The 22,713-nt window shown below is 38.6% G+C and overlaps 3 protein-coding genes across 3 annotated transcripts in view; 1 reads left to right on the top strand and 2 right to left on the bottom strand.

Moving 5' to 3' along the window:
- Positions 1-13,859, bottom strand: part of LOC132144884 (uncharacterized) — a 199,482-nt gene extending 185,623 nt beyond the window's left edge. Inside the window, exons 1-2 of the mRNA XM_059555434.1 lie at positions 13,806-13,859; positions 11,310-11,353 (exon numbers count right to left, since the gene is read on the bottom strand). Of these exons, the coding sequence (XP_059411417.1) occupies positions 11,310-11,353; positions 13,806-13,859 (98 nt within the window). The remainder of the gene's footprint in view (positions 1-11,309; positions 11,354-13,805) is intronic.
- Positions 1,681-5,284, top strand: si:dkeyp-92c9.2 (uncharacterized protein LOC571482 homolog). Its single transcript, XM_059556750.1, has 2 exons — positions 1,681-1,720; positions 2,990-5,284. Exon 2 carries the CDS (start codon positions 3,116-3,118, stop codon positions 4,073-4,075), a length of 960 nt encoding a protein of 319 aa, XP_059412733.1. The 5' UTR covers positions 1,681-1,720; positions 2,990-3,115; the 3' UTR covers positions 4,076-5,284.
- Positions 13,860-19,130: 5,271 nt separating the features above from the next.
- myo1g (myosin IG) overlaps positions 19,131-22,713 on the bottom strand; it is a 61,338-nt gene continuing 57,755 nt past the window's right edge. Inside the window, exon 22 of the mRNA XM_059556747.1 lies at positions 19,131-20,299. Within this exon, the coding sequence (XP_059412730.1) occupies positions 20,137-20,299 (163 nt within the window). The 3' untranslated portion in view covers positions 19,131-20,136. The remainder of the gene's footprint in view (positions 20,300-22,713) is intronic.

Here is a 22,713-nt window from a genome sequence, read left to right as displayed (position 1 = left end):
AAATCACAGTGATAGAAGCTTATCTAAATGAGTGTATTCCAGATTTCAAAATAAACTTATTACCAAATAAGATGTGTCTTGAAAAATACACGTTCTGTTGTATTGGTTTTTAAATGGTGAAATCTTTTTCTTTTACATATTTGCCAAGAGAAAGAAATCATCCAAATGTCTGGACAAAGAGCAGGGGCCAAAAACAGAAGAACAAAAAAGGAAATTTCAAACAGAGGGGAACCTGAAACCTGAACCTGAAACTTCAGATTTTCAGGAACATAAACTTCAATGTTTTCTCAAACAGTTTCAATAATAAGAGAAGCTCATGCTATCGGATGTTAGCTGTAATTTGGCTCATTCTGCAGAGCAGAGAGAGCAATGCCTGACTCCAGTCAGTTCAAATCCAAGTCACAGCCTATAGATGTTTAGACTTCTGCAATTTGATCACTAGAGGGCAGCGTACAACTGATTGCGAAATGCAACACCGCAGAAAACAAATCTTTCAAGCGCGTCTGTGAAATCTGTCACTATTTATATCCACCATCAGGGGTGCCACTATATGGTTCCCGGGCCCCCTGAACATCATTGACTCTGGAGTACACTAAAAGTGCATGTTTAATCAATTTAAGCACAATTACTTTCAACAAAAACTGTATTGTTTAAAATATAGAGATACCATGCAAGCTTCACTTGTGTTCTTGTCTCCTTCCACCCTGTCTATCATCACCATCAGGAGGTGAAATTAAGCAGGAAATTTGGTCCGTGGACCAAAAAAGTCAGGTTTATTCACAGCCCCTTTATCATTGCAAATTGCACATTTCAGTTTTTAACACACTGCACAAATATTCATTTCTATGTGTTGATCCCCAGGTCATAAATCCCACACTGAAGGGAAGCATGTATGCTGTCTGCCACCATGCAGAATTACTGCTTTGCTAAATGTTAAATCTTGCTAAGTCTTGTTGCATTTGCTGAGCCATTTTGAAAATCAATAACAGTTCTTGTGCTGATCAAATTAACTCCATGTTACAGCAAGTGCTCACCAGGGCTGCATTTATTTAATCAAAAATACAATATTCAAAAGAATTGTTTTGTAATTTAAAAAATAGGCCTACTTCAGACTTCAGTGAAATGATCCTTCAGAAATAATTTGAATATGCTGGTTTGCTACTCAAGAAACATTTATTATTATTACGTATTACTGATGTGAGTGTGTACAGAGCTGGGGTATGCAGGGAATAGGATGATATTAGCAGTACGTCACATGTCTTGAGGAGGAGCTTGAGCTGAACACAGTGTGATGTGCAGCACGGAGGACCAGAGCACAAACTCCTCTCGCTGTCAGCACACAGGCTGGAGACTTGTGTGTTCAAGTGCGTCTTTGCATAGCCTATATATATTCTATTTTTGACGGGTTTTCTTGAACAAGCCCAAACATGCTCGTTTGTTCAAAGTGCATAAAGCGGACCATGAGGAACGGAACTGCACTGCCATGAAAGTTTGATCTGGTGTAAATCCTCCCGTGCAAATGAGGACACTTCACGAGCAGCATTTCTGGACGATGGACGTATTTAAACAGGAACGACATCAAGGACTTTGTTAGTAACTCGTGCAGATACAGAGAAGTGATCCGCTGTTGAACACAAGGAAGTGGATTCGCTTATGTGAATTCTTTCGTGAAGGAAGGATTTAATGCAGTGCGCGCGCGTGTGATGTGCGGGACGAACAGGTGAGCAAAACACTCCCCTCATGGGAAACAAGTCCGACCCTGGTAACTTAAAGAGTAGCTACAGTCATTATAAAAAAAAAATACAAATAAAAAAATCCAATCTAAATATTGAGAAAAATCTCCTTTAAAGTCGTCAAGATTACATTCTTAAGTTTTGATATATTTACAATAGGAAATTTACTAAATATGTTTATGGAACATGATCTTTACTTAATATCCTAATGATAATTTTGACCCATACATTGTATTGTTGGCTATTGCTACAAATATACTCGTGTGACTTAAGACTGGTTTTGTGGTCCAGGGTTACAATTAACTGCAAATGTCATTACAAATAATACAATTTCAGTGAGAAGATGAACATTTCATAGTATTTGGTTTATCACTCTCAGGTTAATACCATATGCTTTTCTTCTGTGGAGTAATTTTAGTAATGTGCAGTTTAAAAAAAAAAAAAAAACTGTGAATGTGGACTCCCAGGATTTCAAGATTCAAAACTGACACTAAAACACCAAAAATGATATAGTAGCAAACATTAACAAATATATTTTATAATACAACTTCTTAAAAAAATATAGCTATTTGAACTGATAGAAATTTAAGTCATTATATAATGATAATTTTCATCTCCAGTGAGCTATTCCTGCTACAACTGGATCAGAGAGTCATCAGTGAGTCCAACGGATCAGTTAGATTTGTGAACAAATCATTCAGAACTGGTCACTGAATTAACTGATTGATCTCAAGATTGATTCATTCACAACTCAAATAGTACTTTACTGTAAACTGTTATAAAAACACAGAGGAGATCGAGGACAAGTATCATGAATAGCATTTCTTTAAGATTCTAAATGTCTAAATTTAAACATAATTTATAATCCACAGATTAAAAGAAAGGTTAGAAACAAAATGATGACAGAATTTGGTAACACTTTACAATAAGGTTCCATTTGTTAACATTAGGGAACTGCGTAGTGGACATGAACTAAAAATGAAAAATACTTCTGAAACATTTACTAAATTTAGTTATTGTTCATTTAAAAAATTTACTGCTCTGTTAAATTCTAAAGTTTTATCTTTTAATATTGTTTAATGGAGCTAAACTAAGATGAACTAATAGGGAACAATTATGTTTTTATTAACTGACATTAAAATAGATTCACAATACTGTAGAAAATGTATTGGTTATATGGTTAGTTAATGATCATTTACTAGATCATTTAAAGTCGTCATTTATTTATTATAATGCTTTACATATAATCTTCTCAGGAACTCATCCATGCCCCTCATCAGCCCAGTCTTGACCTTCTAGATTTCGAACAGTGAGGCACAAGCACTTTATTTCTGAGCCACATTAACCCACACAGCTGGTGTCTTCATCACCTCAGTGGACTCATGGGTACCATACTGTCCCTCTCCCCGGGTCCTCGAAAACCCGGTTATTATGACAACCGGCCTGGTTCTCTAAGCCATTACCCGAGCCTGAGCAGCCGCTCGCTGAACACTCAAAAAGACACTAACCACAAACGTGGCCACTCCATCTTCCTCCCCGCTCTCACCTGGAAACGCCTGGTGGCCTCCACCAAGAAGCGGGACGAGTCCAAAAAAGCCTATCCTGGAGGTCAAGGGGCCGGCGGGGCTCCTCTCAACAACAATAACATCTACCAGAAGGATCCAGTCTTGCACCTCAACCGTGAAAATGTGAAGAAGTCTCTCTCCTGCGCCAACCTCACTAGCTATGATGGTCCAGCGGGTCTGGGCCTGGGCGTAGGGCTGGGTGTGGGATACGGCAAACCACAGCAGATTTCCTCCGTAAAGAAGATCGCACCTACATGCACCTCCTCACCTAAGCGTGTGATTGTCCAGGCCTCGACCAGCGAGCTGCTCCGCTGCCTGGGTGAGTTTCTGTGTGGCCGCTGCTATCGGCTCAAGCATCTTTCCCCTGCCGATCCGGTCCTGTGGCTCCGCGCTGTGGACCGCTCACTCTTGCTCCAGGGCTGGCAGGACCAGGCCTTCGTGACGCCAGCCAACGTGGTGTTTGTGTACATGCTGTGCCGCGATGTGGTGGATGGCGACGTGGTGTCTTCAGAGCATGAGCTCCAAGCAATTCTCCTTACCTGCCTGTACCTGTCGTACTCCTACATGGGGAACGAGATCTCGTACCCGCTCAAGCCCTTCCTGGTGGAGGCGGCTAAAGAGGCATTCTGGGACCGTTGCCTGGCCATTATCGACATCACCAGTGCCAAGATGCTGCGCATCAACGCAGACCCGCATTTCTTCACGCAGGTCTTCGCTGATCTGAAGAGCGAAGGAGGCTGCGCTTTGCAGGACTACGCTAGAGTTCTGGATCAGTGAAAAGAGGACGAGGCGGATTGTCTCTGTAAATGTGACACCGTCAACATCTAGCACCTTCATTCCATCATTCTGGCCCCCCACATGCCTTGTCACCTAACATTATGAGTCTTGTTTCTACTGGCCATTCTTCAAGAAACAGAAGAAACATATTCCTGGTGAAAAGACCTGCATAGACCTGTGAGAATATCCAGGTGTATGTTGGTTTGGTGCTGGTCTAACTGTTGAACTACACAGTCTTTTTGGTGGTTAGTTAAGAATCATGCTGATGAGCATCTGTGATGCTCTTTTCAGCAGGAGAAGAAAGTATAGTGAGCTTTTGGATACAGAAAAATAAAATACGATCCTAAAATGTTCTTTATTGGTATTGATGATCCCATGAATAACCTTTAACTTCCATGGAATCTTTCCATTCCACAAAACGTTCTTTATTGTAAAGTAAACTTCTTTAGATTTTTAAAATGTTCTTCATACTACAGAATATTGTTTGTTTAAGGAACTGTTTGCTGAAAGGTTCTTTGAGCAACCAAAATGTTTTTTTCTGCAAAAACTCCCTTCTGGCTAAAGGTCCTTCAGATTTAAAAAAGTTTTCTTCATACTAAGAAAAAAGGTTTTTAATTTTAAGCTGTTCACTAAAAGGTTTTTTGTTGAACTCATGGTTGAACCCAAAATTATTCTTCTATAGTGTCACTACAAAAACCCTCTTTTTGGAAGTATTTTGTTTTTTCAAAGTGGGCATTTCCAACTTTTTTCTTTCTCATTCAATTCTCCTATCTTAAAAAATTTATATATTCATAATTTAGGGATGAACATCAAAAGGAAGGGAGAACTTGTCCATCTGCATAGAAGTTTAGTATTTACCCCGTTGTCAACCCACTGTTTTTCAAAAGTAGTTATGATTCCTTTACTAAATATTTCAGTTCCTCTACCTTTTTGACATCTAGTGGGAGAGAAACTGCAACAGAAACCATCCAACAAAGAGCGTTTTAGTGGGAGTGCATGTGTGTGATGGGCAACAAACAGTGAGCATCAACAGCTGTTGGTTATCATGTTGTCCTTCCTTTATTTCATGTGTTGGACGTTGGGGCACCAGCTGCAATGGCATTAACAAGATTAACAGATTAGTGTCACACACACACACACATACACAAGTGTTCTCAATGCTTCTGCTTGCTATCCAGCTCTATAGGTTGAATGGCTAATACATGTAGGCCATATACACGTGTATATGTTCTGTCCTGCATATCTTGGTGTCTGTATAACAATAGAGTGTCATTGAAAATATGTGTCACATTTCAGTTTATAAGATTGCATCCTTTCCCTTTAGAGTGTGATGGAAATGAACAAAGAGGCCTGATTATCTTATTGCTCTCAGATCACTGTTGTTTACGTGTTACTCAGTCATATTTGATATAAATGTCATATTTATGTCCCTTAAAGTCAACCAAAATTGACCTTTCCTAAAATGTTTGTAGTATGTAATCATCTATCAAAACCTGCTCCGCCTCTTGCAGAAATGATAACGTGAGTAATAGATAAAACACGCATACTGACAGTCACGGATGCACATGCAGATACAACAGATGCCCTCTTCTCTGGGTCAGGGTTTCAGGTGTCAGCGCTCAGACAGAAGAGCAGGGACAGCAGCAGCATGTGGCATGGGAAGCACTCGTTAATCTTATTGTGGCGTTTTAAGGCAGGTCCATGGGGCGCCATACTCCAGCTCCCCAGCAAAAGCCGACTTTAAACACATACTTCAGCCCACACACACTCTCGTATATGAGCACACATGCTCGCTTAAACGATCTGCAACTACACATACATTTTCAGGCTAGTGATTGCAAATGCACTGATATGCATGTGCATATGCATGCACCTTCTTCAACACTGAAGCGATAATCAGCTTTTGATCCTTGCCAGCAATTTAGTAAAGTGAGCTGAAAATGCCACAATAACAAAATGCCATTCAGATCAGATGAGATTTCTCTTGCTGAAAGTAGCAGAAAAGGCACATCTTGTGTTTTGACTGTGCGCAACGCAGATGTTACATAACAAAACAGGAAAACAGAACTGTGAACTTTAAACAAGAACTTGCCTAATATTTTTTTATATTAATAATTGTGAGGGATTGAAGGAAAAAAAACAAGGTTTCACTTATTTTAAAAGCATGTACCCTTGTGAAAAAGAAGTGTTTAATTGTATTGAATGTGCACATGTAGTGTGATTCAAATCTTAAAAGGGTTTTTAAACAATATAAAAATGCCACGTAAGTGTACTTATGTTTCCTTATATACTTAAGTATATGTTTAAAAGTTCCACTTTGTAATAGTTTCAAGTTAGAAGTTTTACTGTAAAGTAACGTTTTAATCATGCTTAACTTTTGTTGTTTTGTGTGTTGAAGTACACTTATTTTTGATGTTTGACTAACATACTAAAGCACATGGAAAGTACTTGATTTTAAATATATATAAAACTAACTGTAGTCTATATAATATTACATTTAAAGTTAAAATATTTTAAATGTACTAAATTGCAACTCCATCATTACAAATGTGTAAATTACAAATATACATTTAAATGTAGATATATAAAATACAATTTTCATAACCTTGTCAATATAATTTGCATTATGGTTAGTGTAAATGTAATGCAAAATGGGCTGACAAGCATTTATGAACTAATTTAATTAAATATATATTTGTATACAGTTTAACTCCGTATGATAAAGTGTACTTCTTTTTGGTTCATGTCTTTATTTTTAAGCTTTGAAGCATATATACGCTAATGTTTCTCACAAACTGACAAAATAGATTTTAACAAATATACAACTTTAAAATTCAGCCCCCCCCCCCAAAAAAAAATGATATTGATGTCTCACTGTCTATTTTTCCCAATCAAATGCTCTTTATAATGAGAAACTCCCTGCTAAAACCACATACTTCTGACCCGCAATAGAAAGTTATGATTTAAACCAAATGCCATCCCCATTAAAAAAAAAATAAATTTGATATGTACTGCCCCAACTTCCTGTTTCAACATGATATGTCAAAACAAAGAATAAAATTGCAATTGTCTAAACTCTTTATGGGATCTTTAGCATATTTGAATTGTGTAATGCAGGAAGATACAGATATCAGTAACACAATTTGAAATATGATCTCAAACACTTTTAGCATGAGTTGTTCTCAATGTGTAGCAGATTTAATTTCTGACAAGAGCATGGGCTGATTTGTACTCAGTAATTTTACCTTGATAAACTGCAGGAAAGACAGTGGCATAAAGGAAGTACCTATAAAGAGAGTCGGTGTGTCCACAGATCTTCATTTCAGCCTCTAGTCGTTTCCATTTCAGCCTCAGGGGAGGATGTTATTTACAGGAACTTGTGTCCACAGACAAGCTACTGGCATACTATAGGGTGTACATATCCCTCCTGATCCACTGTGATTCCCCCATCCCTCTCGCCTTTCACAAACACATCACTTGTTTTCCTCGCCTCGGTTAAAGTGATTTAGTTTGCCCTTGTGTACAGAGAGCGCTGACAGAGTGCTGTTGTTGCATAGCCAGTGTGCGCAGCTTTAGCAGTGGTCTTGTGCGACGTAAACTAGCCTGCTGTGTTTCTGTTTGCACCTCCTGTCTGGCTCGCCATTGTGCACTGCTGCTCAAACTGTTCCTCCATTGTTTCTCACCCATGTGTACTGAAGCTCTGGGATTTCTCTGGAATATTTGCTGCCTTCAAGTCATATGGCAACTTCCTATTTATGAGTTTATAAATCATGATTATGACATGTTGTACATTCAAGCGGTTTTAGTTTGAATGAAGTTGTTTCATTGGCCAATTTTCTTGTTTTTTACTTCCTGACAATGTAAATGACGGGAAGGTGTAAAACTTGTCGGCTTTATTACAAATTCCCAGCCTCTACTCAGAAAGCAAGGGTTTAAACTCATGATTATGACATTGTAGTAAACCATAAATATAAGTTTTGAAAGGCACCAAGTATTCTAGATTCCATACTTGCTCTGAACTTTGTGATGAATGGTGATAAATATTTCAGATGTGAAACATTTGTGCCTTGATCTGGATATAAACTGTCTCCCTTAATGTATTGAATATTGCTTTGGTAACAAAGACACACACCTAAATGCAAGACAGCAACCTAAGGAAAGCCATGACTCAGAAAGAGATTGATTATAGAGACTTTGATTTTCTCAGGCTAGAATAATCACAACTCATCATGAGCCATTTTCCACTCCCATCGATGATACTGTTCTGATCATTTCTTCTGTTGCCAGTCAATCAGCTGGACCTTGAAACACCTTTAAAGGATGCGCTTGCACAGATGTCCTTGTTACACCTCAAATGCTTCATCGATGCTGTACGTGGAGATTTTTTATGTTGACAAAACAAGCACACAGGGACCTCAAATCCCTATGGATTTTCCAACGAAGAAAGCTTGTCCTTAAACTGACATGTGACTGGCATGTGATCTTCAAGTCTAAATGAAGACATTACAGCATGTAGATGGACACTCAGGATCTGGATGTTAACTATATTGTACACTGCAAGTTGGCGTTACTCTATGAGTTACAGCTACTAAGATTTATCAATGTTTTAAATGCTGCTAAATGTATGTAGAATGCAAAAGGAACGCTGCGTAGAGTCTGGATTCAGAAACATATCCAGTGTGATGTAAATAAGTTGCTTGTATCAATGTGAAATGACTGAAAAAAATGCATGTATATCATTCAGGAATTGCTACTGTTGTGGTGTACATGTCAACTTGATACTTAGTATATATATATATATATTTTCCAGTTTGTATTTCAGTTCAAGGTTAAAAGGAAATTCCAGAATGTTTTGTTTGTGTTTTTATTTTAACTGTAATTATTATTATTATTTGTACTGAACAAGTTTCTATCAGCTCATCCCAGGTTCTGGAAATCTTATGTCAGTAGTATAAGAATCAGAATAATTTCAGACTTCTGTTTGCATTGTGGTTTTTGATGTTTCAGTGACAGCTTCTTCTGTGCACTTTGGCAATTATACTGGGTACCTTTGCTCTGAATACCGGTGTTTATGAAAACTGAGTTTTGATAGTGTTAAGGCATCATACACCCTTTAAAGCGGTTGTGTTTGATTTCTGCACCAATCTGCACCTGTGAAATTGCTAATATTTTCAGACTGGATCTCCCAAACACTCTACCATTGTTCAGCATTTAGTTAAACCAAAATTAAATTCAGTGTTATAAGAAAGTTCAAACAAACCCTTAAACCTGAATTTGAGACATTTATACACCGAAAAAACCAAGATAAGTCAATTTGTCTGATAGATGGTAACTCTAATTCAGCACAAATGGAATTCTGGTTTTGATAGACATCAGTTCTTTTCTACTTTCTTATCAGCTTTTTGAACAATATGCTGTGCCACATAGGCCTTTGGTGGAGGCCTTTCAGAAAGCAAGCCAATCTGGATTATTTTGGACTGAGCTCATTAATTGGGCACAAAACCTCTCTTGACTGTGGTCTTGTAGCTCCTGATCTCTCCTTCTTAAATCACCATCAGCCTCGGTGTAGCTTCTGAAACCTCATGTGCTCTTGTGCGCACAACACGGTTCAGGGAGTTTTGAGCTTTTCCCTCTGGAAGTAAATAATACACTTGCATATATTGTAGCTCACCTAGTGATGCTGTTGTTGTTAGGAAAACTTGAAACATTTAAGTGTAAAAAAAAAAAAAAGTAAATGTGACTTTTGAAGGTGGAATTTCCTTTTTTAGTTTGATTATAATTATTTAATAAAGTATTCAAATGATGTATGTGCTTTGTTACTGAGTAAATGTTTTTTTTTATATTATTTTTAATAAATGTTTTGATGAAATAAAGATTCATCCTTAAAATTATCAAAAGAAACTGTATTTTGCAACAGGAATATTAAGCCATTTTTACGACTTTTAAAACTTATTTGAACATTATTGTTATTAAAATAAAATTTTCTTTTTACCACATCATGTGAAAAAAATAATTATATTAAAATAATAAATCATAAATATGAAATAGTAAATAAAATGTTATACATTAAGGCTAATGTATCTGTATAGTGTTTATAGCTTGCATATTTACAGCTTGGCGTAGCTTATATTTATTAATGTATGCTTATTTAAATTACTCACTAATATATATAAACCAATCACTATAACCAAATAAATAACAAAATATTTTATTATAGTAATAAATATATATAGACAGACAGACAGTGTTACAAACCGAGGTAGTGCTAAACGTAAAATAAAGTGTGAGATGAGGATCTGGAACAAAATAAGGAGTTTACTGATGAGGGCGGAGAATACAGACAATACAAGATTTACATTTAGCATTAACATACAGATATAGCTTTGACACATTAACAACGCGAAACATCGACATCAACAATCACGGACGAGGAGGAACTGAACAGAACGGGTATTTAAGCACACAGAAGGTAATGAGGAAACAGGAGACAGGTGAGGATCAATCAATTAACTAAAACAAGAAAAGGAAGAGGACCAAATAAGGAGACAAAAGTTCATAAATGTGACAGTTCGCCCCCTCCCGGAAACGGTGCGTCCTCGCACCACAAGAGGAATACCAGTGGAGGGAGGGTGGGGGTTCTGGAGGCGGGCAAGGAGTAGGCCAGGAGCAGGTGATGAGGGATTATAGAGGTAGGGACCAGGGCGGAGTGGATGGAGGGAGGAGCCAGGGAGGAGCCCGGAGCAGGAGGAGCCAGATGGTCCACCAGAGACCAGCCAGGACGGAGATCCACGGTGGAGTCGACGGCGGGAGGAGCCACGGTGGAGAAGCGGCTGACGACACCAGGGGGCCGACAGGAGGAGACTGCACCGGTGGGTGAGGAGCCCAAGATGGAGCAGCACAGCCGCAGAGCCAGGGTGACGTCGAGGATCCGGAGGGCCTAGGTGGAGCAGAAGGCTCTGGCGACCAAGGCGGAGGCGGGGTCCTGGAAGACCGCTGTGGAGCCGGAGTGACGGAGGATGACGGTGGAACCAGAGGGAAGGAGGAGCCTGACAGAGCCGGAGGGATGGAGTGACGAGGTGGAACCAGAGGAGTGGAGTCCCGAGGCGGCGGATGGTCGACGACTGACCAAGGTGGAGCCGGAGGGATGAGGGAGCCCGGTGGAGCAAGTGGGATGACAGGCCACGGTGGAGACGAGGGAGCTAAGAGCCAAGGCGGAGCCGCTGGGTCGAAGGACCGAGGAGGAGTCCAGGGCTCGGAGGCTGGAGGCGGAGACAGGACCTTAACCTGCCAAGGCGGAGCTGGAGACTGGCAGTCCAGCGGCGAACCATCGCGCCCAGATGGCGCGGACTGAGGGTGAGCTGCGGGACTGACTGGCACCAGCGGAGATGAGGTCGATGAACGGGCTGGTCTAGGAGGAGGAGAGAGAGGAAGGATGGGAGGAAACACAGGAGGATTAGGGTTGGACGGAACCAGCGGAAGTGGAGCAGAGGGACTGGCAGGTTTAGGAGGAGGTGGGAGAGGGAGGCTGGGAGGGAACACAGGAGACACAGAAGATTCAGAGCTGGGCAGAACCAGCGGAGACACAGGGAATTCAGAACTGGGCGGAACCAGCGGAAAATTGAAAATTCAGGGCTGGGCGGAACCAGCGGAGAAACAGAAAATTCAGGGCTGGACGGAACCAGCGGAGAAACAGAAAATTCATAGCTGGGCAGAACCAGCGGAGAAACAGAAAATTAAGGGCTTGCCTCCACGCCCTCGATCTCCACGAGGACTCCCACGATGCACGGTGTTGCTGGCTCACACACCTGGTCAGTCGCGCTCTCGAGATCCTGCTTCCTGTCAGAGGATGGCTCGGGCTCTGCGGCTGCGGTGGGCTCAGGCTCCGTGTATCGAGATGGTGGCTGGCTGGTCTCTGGGTCAGGAGTGGGGCTGGAGATATCGTCCTCGGCGGTGCAGATGGTCCATGACGATCCATTTTTCTCCAGCACCCACTCCACAAAAGCGGCGAAATCCTCTCGGGGACCGTTCGCTGGTAGGCGTGCCTTACTCCGGTCGGGGAAGTTAGTAAGGCACGCCAGATCTAAAAATTCCCTGGTGTGGTCCTCCAGCGAACGGTCCAGTTGCTCCAGGCACAGGAGACGGACTGCTGGGATGGCCATTCCGGGAGAGGAGAAAAAAAAAGGTAAAAAATAAATGAAAGAAAAAACGCCGCTAAAAAATAAACTATACTGTTTAGGTCCGTGATTCTGTTACAAACTGAGGTAGTGCTAAACGTAAAATAAAGTGTGAGATGAGGATCTGGAACAAAATAAGGAGTTTACTGATGAGGACGGAGAATACAGACAATATACAAGATTTACATTTAGCATTAACATACAGATATAGCTTTGACACATTAACAACGCTAAACATCGACATCAACAATCACGGACGAGGAGGAACTGAACAGAACGGGTATTTAAGCACACAGAAGGTAATGAGGAAACAGGAGACAGGTGAGGATCAATCAATTAACTAAAACAAGAAAAGGAAGAGGACCAAATAAGGAGACAAAAGTTCATAAATGTGACAGACAGACAGATAAATAAATAAATAAATGTGGTAATGAGAATCTGGGGTTTTAATGTGCTAAATCACTCTGAAAATGTCACAACACTAACTAACTAATGAAATAAATATATATATGCCCTGTTTTCTTCATGCAAAATGTAATTTTATTTGGATGACATTGTTGACGTTAATAGAGTTTGCTTGAACATTTCTCTTGTTTTGGTTGGTACATTAACACAATTTAGTGCACCTGTTGGGTTTGTTTATTGTGTCTTTAACTTCACTGTCCTCAGCATGTGCGAGATACCCACTACTATTGTGCTCCTGCTAGATATGATATACAGAGCCCAGCCCAGCCGTCTGTGCAGTGAGCGTGTGCTGCCGTAAATCTCGTCTGAGAATGAAACGCCCTCCTTTCACAGGAGCACAGCTGGCCCAGTGTCACAGAGAGCTGCTCTAAATCAAATCACGTCTTGCAGCAATCAGCCACTCGTTCACATATTCACTTCTGTGAAGCTGGAGAGGCCCACTGCCTTCGGATGGGACTGAAAGTGTCTGGACAGCATCATAGTGCAGCATTAGTCAAGTCTATTACTGCTTATTCAGAGTAGTGCATTTGAACAAACCCCTGATTCTGAACATTAAACTGCAATACACACATGACGTAATCCTCAAGTCATGAGTCTTGCTCTACTTGGCTTTTAACTTGACTCTCTTTAATGTAGCAATTTCTAACTCATGAGTATTACATATGAGTTATGTGCTTGATCTTTAAACAAATAAAAGCATTCACACTTCAAAGTTGAGGTTACAGCACTAATAACTAATAAGAACTTTGTCTATGGTGGTAACAAAACAGACAAGGCCATGTATTTAACTGCTTTATTTTCTTAAAGATCCTAACATACCAGAAGAAATCAGTGTAATGAAATTAAAATCATTCAAGTAATCAAGTATATGTAATTTAAGAATTATTACATCACTTCTGAGAATAAAAGGTGTTTTGAATTTGAACAAAACAGAATCCAACAAAGCTTATGGCTCTGTCTGGGTTCATAAAGGACTCAGCAGAGGAGGGGCTGGTGATGTGAACAGGACTGAGGTGGAATTGAAACAGGGAATAAGGATTTGGTGCAGATGGTTGCTTTTGCCTCTACTGACACAAATCTCCCTGTCATACCAAGTCAGTGTCATCTTTTGTGCGATGGTCTATAGATGCCTGCACACTTGGCATCTTTTGATCTTACTTTTGATCCACCCACAGATAAATCTTCCAGCTTTTTACAGTCTTTGAGGCCTCTAAACAGACAATACTCTCTTGCTAGGCATCTGTTAACACATCTTTGTGTTTTGTTTTAAGTTTTGCTTGAGCGCTTGATGCTGTGAAAGAAAATGATGACTCAAACCCAAAGATGTTCTAAAAAACACATTTTTGTATTCTCATTTTGTGTATTTATCTAAGAAAGTTCTGGTAACACAAGGTAACTACATGGAGTAGGGTTAGGTTTAGGGGTAGGTTCAGGGTTAGTACCTAGTTGTTACATAGTTATTGTAATTACTATAATAAGTACATAGTATGTACATGAGGAACAGGACTGTAAAATAAAGTGCTACCAGTGCATCTATCAGATTTATCAGTCACTCAAAAAAAATTAAGTTAGCCATCAAAATAGAGTAAGAGAAAAAACTTACCTTTCCAGATAAGCAGTTGTTTTCTTTGCAAACATCCTGTTTTAGTAAGAAATAGATCACATTATGCATGCGAATCCATGCATAACTCATAAACAAATCTAAACTGTTTTAATGAAATGTATGTGTCTCTCATTTTAATTTTTCACTTTGTTCAGCAGATCATGAAGGCATAGGGTCTGCCCCACGAAGACAACACAGCATGCTGTTTTTTTAGTTTGGAGCAGATGGAATGTGAACTGCTGTGCTGTCAAGCTGTAACACCGGTCATTATCTGAACTGATTTCAGGTGCAATGAACAGCGATGATCTATAAGTGAACAAACAACATCTAACTGGATATTTAGTTCCTCTGTCTACCTCATGTTTAGTCACAAATATCTGATAATTGGAGAGAAGGAATGGATTCTGGCTGCTCGGCTTCACTGCTCCAATTCATCAGTTTAAAAGACAGTACGATTTAAGTTTGGGTAAAAACTTTATCTGTAGTCTAAAAATCTAATTTCAATAATGCACATTATATGTCTTTAGATCAAAGGGTTTTTAAGTTCATGTCAAACATGCAGTCAAGTGTGCCCAGACTTGCTGCAAAACTGTGACAAAAGTGCAAAATTGGTGGGGTTATGGTATGGGGAGGTGTATATTGTGGACAATGAACACAGGTGCATTTTATGGATGGCATTTTTTAATGCACAGAGATACCGTGACGAGATCCTGAGGCCTATTGTTGTGCCATTCATCCATGACCATCACCTCATGTTGCAGTATGATAATGCACGGCCCCATGTTGCAAGGATCTGTACACAATTCCTGGAAGCTGAAAACATCCCAGTTCTTGCATGGCCAGCATACTCACCGGACATGTTACCCATTGAGCATGTTTGGGATGCTCTGGATCGGCGTATAAAACAGCATGTTCCAGCTCCTGCCAATGTCCAGCAGCCATTGAAGAGGAGTGGACGAACATCCCACAGGCCACAATCAACAACCTGATCAACTCTATGCGAAGGAGATGTGTAGCACTGCGTGAGGCAAATGGTGGTCACACCAGACTGGTTTTCGGATCCCTCGGAGACCCTAATACAGTAAAACTGCACATTTTAGAGTGGTATTTTATTGTGGCCAGCCTGAGGCACACCTGTGCAATAATCTTGCTGTCTAATCAGCATCTTGATATGTCACACCTGTGGATGGATTATCTTTGGCAAAGGAGAAGTGCTCACTTACACAGATTTAGACAGATTTGTGAACAATATTTGAGAGAAATAGGCCTTTTGTGTACATAGAAAAAGTCTTAGATCTTTGAGTTCAGTTCATGAAAAATGGGGGCAAAAACAAAAGTGTTGCGTTTATAATTTTGTTCAATGTAGTATGTACTCCCGTTCTTGGCTTTTGTGTTAACCAGTAATTTGCACACATTAGCTGAGGTGGCATTAAAACAAATGAGCATTGCCCTCTTCATGTGAAAATGCAGTGTTTCTGGGTTGCCGTGCAGCTCCTGATAAGTCAACATTTGTCCTAATGGCTTGTTCAGTCAAAGTGAACGTGAATGCGACACCCTCCCAACTGTAGTAATCTGCTACATGTGACCTGCTGTGTATGATAGCCAACAGCACACAGAGATTTGAAAGAGACTGTTGCCCTATTATGCTATTTTATTATAGTTTTTATTTTTCAATAATGTAAAAACACAAGATATGTACAGTTTTCAGAGTAAATGTCAATGGGTGCTCTGCTGTGCAAAACTTACCATAACAAGACACAAATCCAGTCTTAAGTGTACATTTTTAGAAATGTAGATTTATACATCATCTGAAAGCTGGATAAATAAGCTTTCCATTGATGTATGATTATTGGAATATGACAATATTTGGCCGAGATGACAACTATTTGAAAATCTGTAATCTGAGAGTGCAAAAGAATCAAAATACAGAGAAAATCGTCTTAAAATTTGTCTAAATTCTTAGCAATGCATTTTACCAATCAAAAGTTTTGATATATTTACAGTAGGAAATTTACTAAATATTTTCATGGAACATGATCTTTACTTAATATCCTAACGATTTTTGGCATAAAAAAAAATCGATAATTTTGAACAATACAATGTATTTCTGACTATTGCTACAAATATACCCCAGTGACTTAATACTGCTTTTGTGCTTCAGGGACACATATGGTTGTCAGGGTGCCTAAACAAAAAAACAATTACATTTGGTTGTATTTTCCCTTTAAAACAAGGACATGGATCGTGTATAACAGAAGACTTCTTGCCATAAGCGATTCTGAGTCTCACAGCTGGGTGTAAATCTCCATGTCAGTCCACCAGGAGAACAAGGGCTCTTTTATCAATTAGAACGGAGCCCTGTCATTCAGTGAGCCCTATGATTGGACGAGCTGTCACATAAACAAATGCCTGATTAAAGGAGGGGTCACTGTTGAAAAAGCATGATTGTTGTAAGTTTTGATCAAGAACGAGTGATCAGAGACTGTATCTCCACAGCTGCACTTTGACTTGATGAACCTTGATCCCCAATCTGAGTAACATGAGCAAAATAAATTAAATGGAAAGAAGATTATAAATCCTGAGAGACTGTGCACTAAAAAAAATTACAATTGGTGTATATACAAATACCAAATTTTCACAAAAAATTCAAAAGAAACAGCAACTAACACATTGAATTAAATGTGACATTTTAAAGTAGTAAGACTGAAATAGTATTAAGTAACCTTTTTCAGCTGTGTATTTCACCAAAAGGAAAATTGTCATGTCCAAATTTTGTTTTAAGAATTTCCAGAAATATTAGGAATCCATTTTAAGCTGTAACACAAAATGTATATTACAACATAAAAAAATTACGCACTTCTGTATTTTGGTGTAAATGGTAAATTTCAACATTTTCACTCCAGAGCTGCTAGTAAATTAGTAAGATAAACTAGTAAACTCAATGTTTTTAAAGTAGAGGGAAAACAGTATAATAGAAAGAAATACATACACTAGGTCATGATGGTGAAATAAAAAACAAGCCCCACGTGCCAGATGAAGCTGCTGACCCAGTCAGCTTCAAACCTGATTCATAATTACATTAGCAATCAGAGAAACTCAGTTTGTTGGGGTTGAAGGCAGGTGTTATAGTTGCCGGGGGAATAGTTATTTTTGTCTGTGACTCAATTTGCTCTAGAAACATGACTAATGAGATTGAGGAATACAAACTTGGTCACAGAGTTGCTTTGGTGCAGAGCTTACTGACCTAAAAAAGCTTCAAGTCCCTTTGCTTTATTTTCAGACTTTGATATCTCCTGATGGGTATTGGTTTTGGGTAAAAAAAAAAAAAAACCTAAATTGTGTTAATCATTGGGTTCTTTAGCTTGTTCACTAACCCCCCCCCCCCCCATAAATGTTGTTAATGGAATCATCAATGCAAATGAAGAATCTTTATTTTTGAGAGTGATTACCCCATATACTGTATTTGTGTTGCAATAAGTGACCCTTTTTTTTTTTTTTTTTTTTTTTTTACATTTTACAGTGGTCATAAAGTGGGCGGGGCTAAAACAGGCAGCGATGTAGAATCTGTGGGCGGGGCTAAACAGGCAGCGATGTAGAATCTGTGGGCGGGGCTAAACAGGCAGCGATGTAGAAGCAGGTGTTGATCTTCTGCGGAGGCGGTGCCACACTATTGCCTCATAGAGTAGAACATTCCACAAGACCTCTTAAATGTCAAAAAATCAAAGGAATTAGACCCCTTTAAATAAGTAGTTCAGGCAACACACTCTTCATTTAATTTAATAATTTCTTTAAAGTACAACTATTTTAGACAATCTCTAAAATGAACTGAAGTCATACATACTGTAATTGCATGAATACTAATTATACATGACTTAAAACACTGTCATCTGAAATAATTTATGATGTAGAACATAATGTCATTGCTTGACATTTCATGTCAAATACCCAAAAGTAAATGGATAACCAGCATAATATGTGTGAAAAACAACAACACATTCTTAGATATTCAATGACCAATGATGCTTATGACACATTGAAGCAGAAACAGAGTTTAACATCAGCAGACAGACACATGCGTGCAAAGAAGTGTCAAAAAAAAATAGTCAAATCACAAAGACAAAAAATAAAAGAAAACAAAGGGGTGTCAAAGTAGATGAAAGATGCTCTCAGCAGGGAGTGGAAGCATGAAATAGAAAACAGTGACAGTAGGCAACCTGTCACTACTGAGAATCTCCAGACACGTACACACACACTTGCAAATGTGCTTTAACAGGGGCTCTTCATATGCATAATGGTTTTTATACTCTCCTAATCATATTTTCTATCCTCTAACCTTAAACAAAACCCTCACATGTGTTTAAGCCATTTGGTTTATTAGGCCACTGTAATACTAAAGTCATTTATACAGTTGTGTCCTCATAAACCATACAGTACATACAACAACCAAACAATTACTGCATGTAGTATTTAATAAAAAAATATCACAAAGAAATACAGTTTACAGTTTAGAAATACAGTTTAGCCGCTGTTTTTAAATACATTTGACACATATTAGTAAGCATTAAAATCACTCCTCAGTTTATATATTACTATTACAGAGCAGTATCAGTATTGTTAGGTGTAACCCGAGGTGTTATAAATCTTGGTTAAATATTCCTGTACTCTCAGAAAAGAGGTACAAAGTTGTTAAAAAAAAAGTTCCAAAAGCTAAAAGGTACATTTTTTAACCTCCTTAAAGGTACATATTAGTACATATGTAAAAGTACATTTAAGCACTTTAAAAGTAGATATTAGTAGGCTATCTTTTTTATTTTTTTTAAGTACCGGCCCAGTGATGGCACAAACACATGAAAATAATCTTGGTTACATCTCCACAGTTCACACACTGAGAAAAAAATACAATCATAAAGAACATAAAAATAGACTACTTATTTTATAAAAAAAAGTGCAAAGAACATTCCCTCATAAATAATAAAATAGCATTATTACATGATCCCCCAAAATTCAAAAGACATGACACAACACATCGGCTATTTCAAGTGCAAAATTAAAAATAGAGGAGGGATGGCAGAATAACAGCAGATCAGCACAATCATTTATGCTGCGTATCTTCTTTTCAAGCACGCTAACAATAACTACTACAGAGTGCTGCAGAGATGAGATTTTTGAAGGCCAAAACCTGTAAGTTACTTGTATTTTAGCTCTTCCAGTTCCACGGGTTTTTGGTTAAATGCTTGAAATATGGTCTGTGGTTTTATTGCACAGCATAAAATACATCAGTAAAGCTTTTACTAGTCTTGAAAAAGGCAGTTGCCAACAAGTGTTTAAATGCGACGACAGATAAACTCGTCTACTCATTGGTCACTTTCTCAGCCTCATTGTGTTTATAACTGCACTCTTACAAACTATTCTAACTCAAACTTTGGGATTTTTTTTTTTTTATAAATATTGAAAGAGTTATGGACAACATTGAATTCATTTATAGCCTACGTTTATTTTACATCTTCTGGCGATTGTATTTAGGCTTCAGAATCCAAAGCTGAGTTTATTCATGATGAACAAAGCGTCACAGTGCTTATTTTCAGCAATAATCTAAAAGCCAATGAAAAAATCTGGGAAGTTCTGGTTGGCCTACAAAAACATTTCATCACTTCAACACACTATTTAATAACAACAAAGTGCATTGCTTAAGACTGGGAAAATCTGAAATTTGGTTCCACTTATGTACGTACAGACACATCCAATTCTGCATGAAGAAAAATCTCTTTTGGTCCCATCTCTGAATGGCTGAATACTGTTTTATGTCAGTAGCCTCGGCTTTACTGATGGGGCAGCAGTAAGGTGAATCCTGTTCGACTCTTCTTGAAGTCTGCGATGGTCTGGCCGGGTTTGGTCTCGACGGTGATGCTCTTCGGTTTCCCGCTCATGTGTACCTGGAACGCTGTAGAGCACACTTTGACCGGCAGTGGAGTGTTCTTCACTCTGGAATAAACACATGACATAATTACTCCAGATCCTAGCCAACACCAAAAATAGCTTGCTGTGTGACAGCTCCTTCAGCTCCCTGCGGCCTAAAAAAAGCAGTCAAAGCTGTGCCTTCAATTGTGTTTGTTGCCGTTTTGTAGTGGTTTATGATGAGAATCCAATGAAGGAGACACATGTCCTGACACACAGCTGCAGAGAGAGACGGTGACTCATCCCTGCCACATGAAACAATAAACCAACTCATCACTCCAGATGCCTTCATAAATGGCTTCTCTCTAATCAGTAGTAGTTAAGACTATTGCTCACATTAAAGAATTACATTTCATGCGCACTACTGTTCAAAATGTAGGTAGGATTTTTTTTTCTTGTGCTCACCAAAGCTGCAAAAATACAGTAAAAACAGTAATAATTGTAAATAATACTACAATTTGAAATAACTGTCTACTGTTTGAATATATTTATAAAATGTAGAAAAGCTTGAGTTCGTTAATTCTATTTGAGTTTTTGAAAGATGTCTCTTGTGCTTACCAAAGCTGCATTTAAAAGTACACTAAAAAATAATATTGTGAAATATTATTACAATTTGAAATAACAGTTTTCTGTTTGAATATATTTTAAAATGTATGTTATTCCTGTGATGAAAAGCTGTATTTTCAGCATCATTACTCCAGTCTTCAGTGTCACATGATCCTTCAGAAATCACTTTAATCGTTCTTTTTTTTTCAGGATTCTTTGAAGAACAGAATGTTCAAAAGATCAGCATTTATTTAAAACACAAATCTTTTATAGCATTATTCTGTAACAATAGTCTACTGTAAACAACCCTGCAGAAAACATAACATTTTGATTCATTTTTTAAGCCATGCTGGTTGTTTTTTGTCTGTATTTCGCTCTATAACAAAACTGACCAATTAATTAAGACAGAAAAACAAGACTAAAGAGTCTGTATGGTATCCAATTATACCTAAAATGCTGTTTTAAGCATTCAGGATTTTATCAGCCTATTATATATTGTAAATGGTCCATTGTAAGTGGGGCTCAAAAAGTCCCATTTGATGGAGTCAAAAAGAATGTTTTATGTAGGACAGAACAGATGAGAAGGGACACCTCTGCTGTCTGATCTCATCCCTGTTCCCTAAATGCAATGTCCTCTCGCTTCCTCAGAGCCTTTCGACATGATCACCAACTCTCAGAGTGAGAGGACAACCATGAACCACTCAGTGTAAGAAGTTTAAAGGGTTTTAAATGAACTCTAAAAACCTTTATGTAATGCTGTACTTCGAAACGCTTTTATCAATTTCCTGAAATATTCTGCCAGGTTATTTTATTAATCTAAAAGGTAGGAGAGGCAATTATATATTGTGAATACGGACACAGCTGGATGCATTCCATTCATTTTTTAAATGCTTTTGAAATTCTCTTCTGCTCACCAAGGCTATGTACAGTATAACTGATAAAAATACAGTAAAATAGCAATATTGTGAAATATTATTACAATTTAAAATGTTTTCTATTTGAATATATTTGAAAATGTAATTGATTCCTATGATCAAAGCTGAATCTTCTGCATCATTCCTCCAGTCTTCAGTGTCACATGATCTTTCAGAAATCATTCTAACATACTGATCTACTGCTCAAACATCAATGAAGAAAACAATTTTGCTGCTTCATACTTTTGTGAAAACTATGATACATTTTTTTTATAGGAAAGTCTTTAAACTGAAATCTTTCGAACATTTTTAATGTCTATTTTTTAATGTTACGTTTGATCACTTTAATTAATCCTTCATTGAATTAAAGTACTAATTGATTGAAAATAATTATAATAATCTCATCATTTGGACCAGTAATGTTCCATAATCATGATGATTTTTGAAAACTTTCTCATTTTTGCATTATACTGAAATGTTTCATTTTATTTCAAAAGATCTCAGGGCTACATCGACTATAGTAAAACTGAATTATCTTTCCATCCTACCCCAAACCATGCTTTCCTCATAAGCCCTCCAACAGGTGGATGGCCGCGGGTCACGCAACTCCTCAGTTCTCCTGTTCCCTTTCCACTCAGCTGTTCCCATCAGGGCTCCAAGCCACCAACCCACTGACCTTCTTCTGATTCACCAACTTACCAGAAGAAGGCCAGAGAAACCCGACACTGGAGGACATTAACCACTCTCAATTTAGATTTAAGGTTAAAGAAACACTTTACTCTTTGCATTCAAAAAGCTGCACAAAGAGTTTCCAACATGACATGAGGCTGAGAAGATGATGACAGAATTGGCATCTATGCCTGAGTGATTTGCATAGATCGGAGGCACAGTGGTTTTCGCAACTCTTCTGGAGGCGTGCGATTCCTCAATGGTGCAGGCTCGCGGTTGAGTTGACCTGCTTTTCCAGGGACATGGCGCCCC

This window comes from Carassius carassius, chromosome 8 (assembly GCF_963082965.1).
Source record: "Carassius carassius chromosome 8, fCarCar2.1, whole genome shotgun sequence".
Lineage (NCBI taxonomy): Eukaryota > Metazoa > Chordata > Actinopteri > Cypriniformes > Cyprinidae > Carassius > Carassius carassius.
The sequence above is the reverse complement of the archived record's forward strand: the minus strand, read 5'-3'. Positions and strand labels throughout refer to the sequence as shown.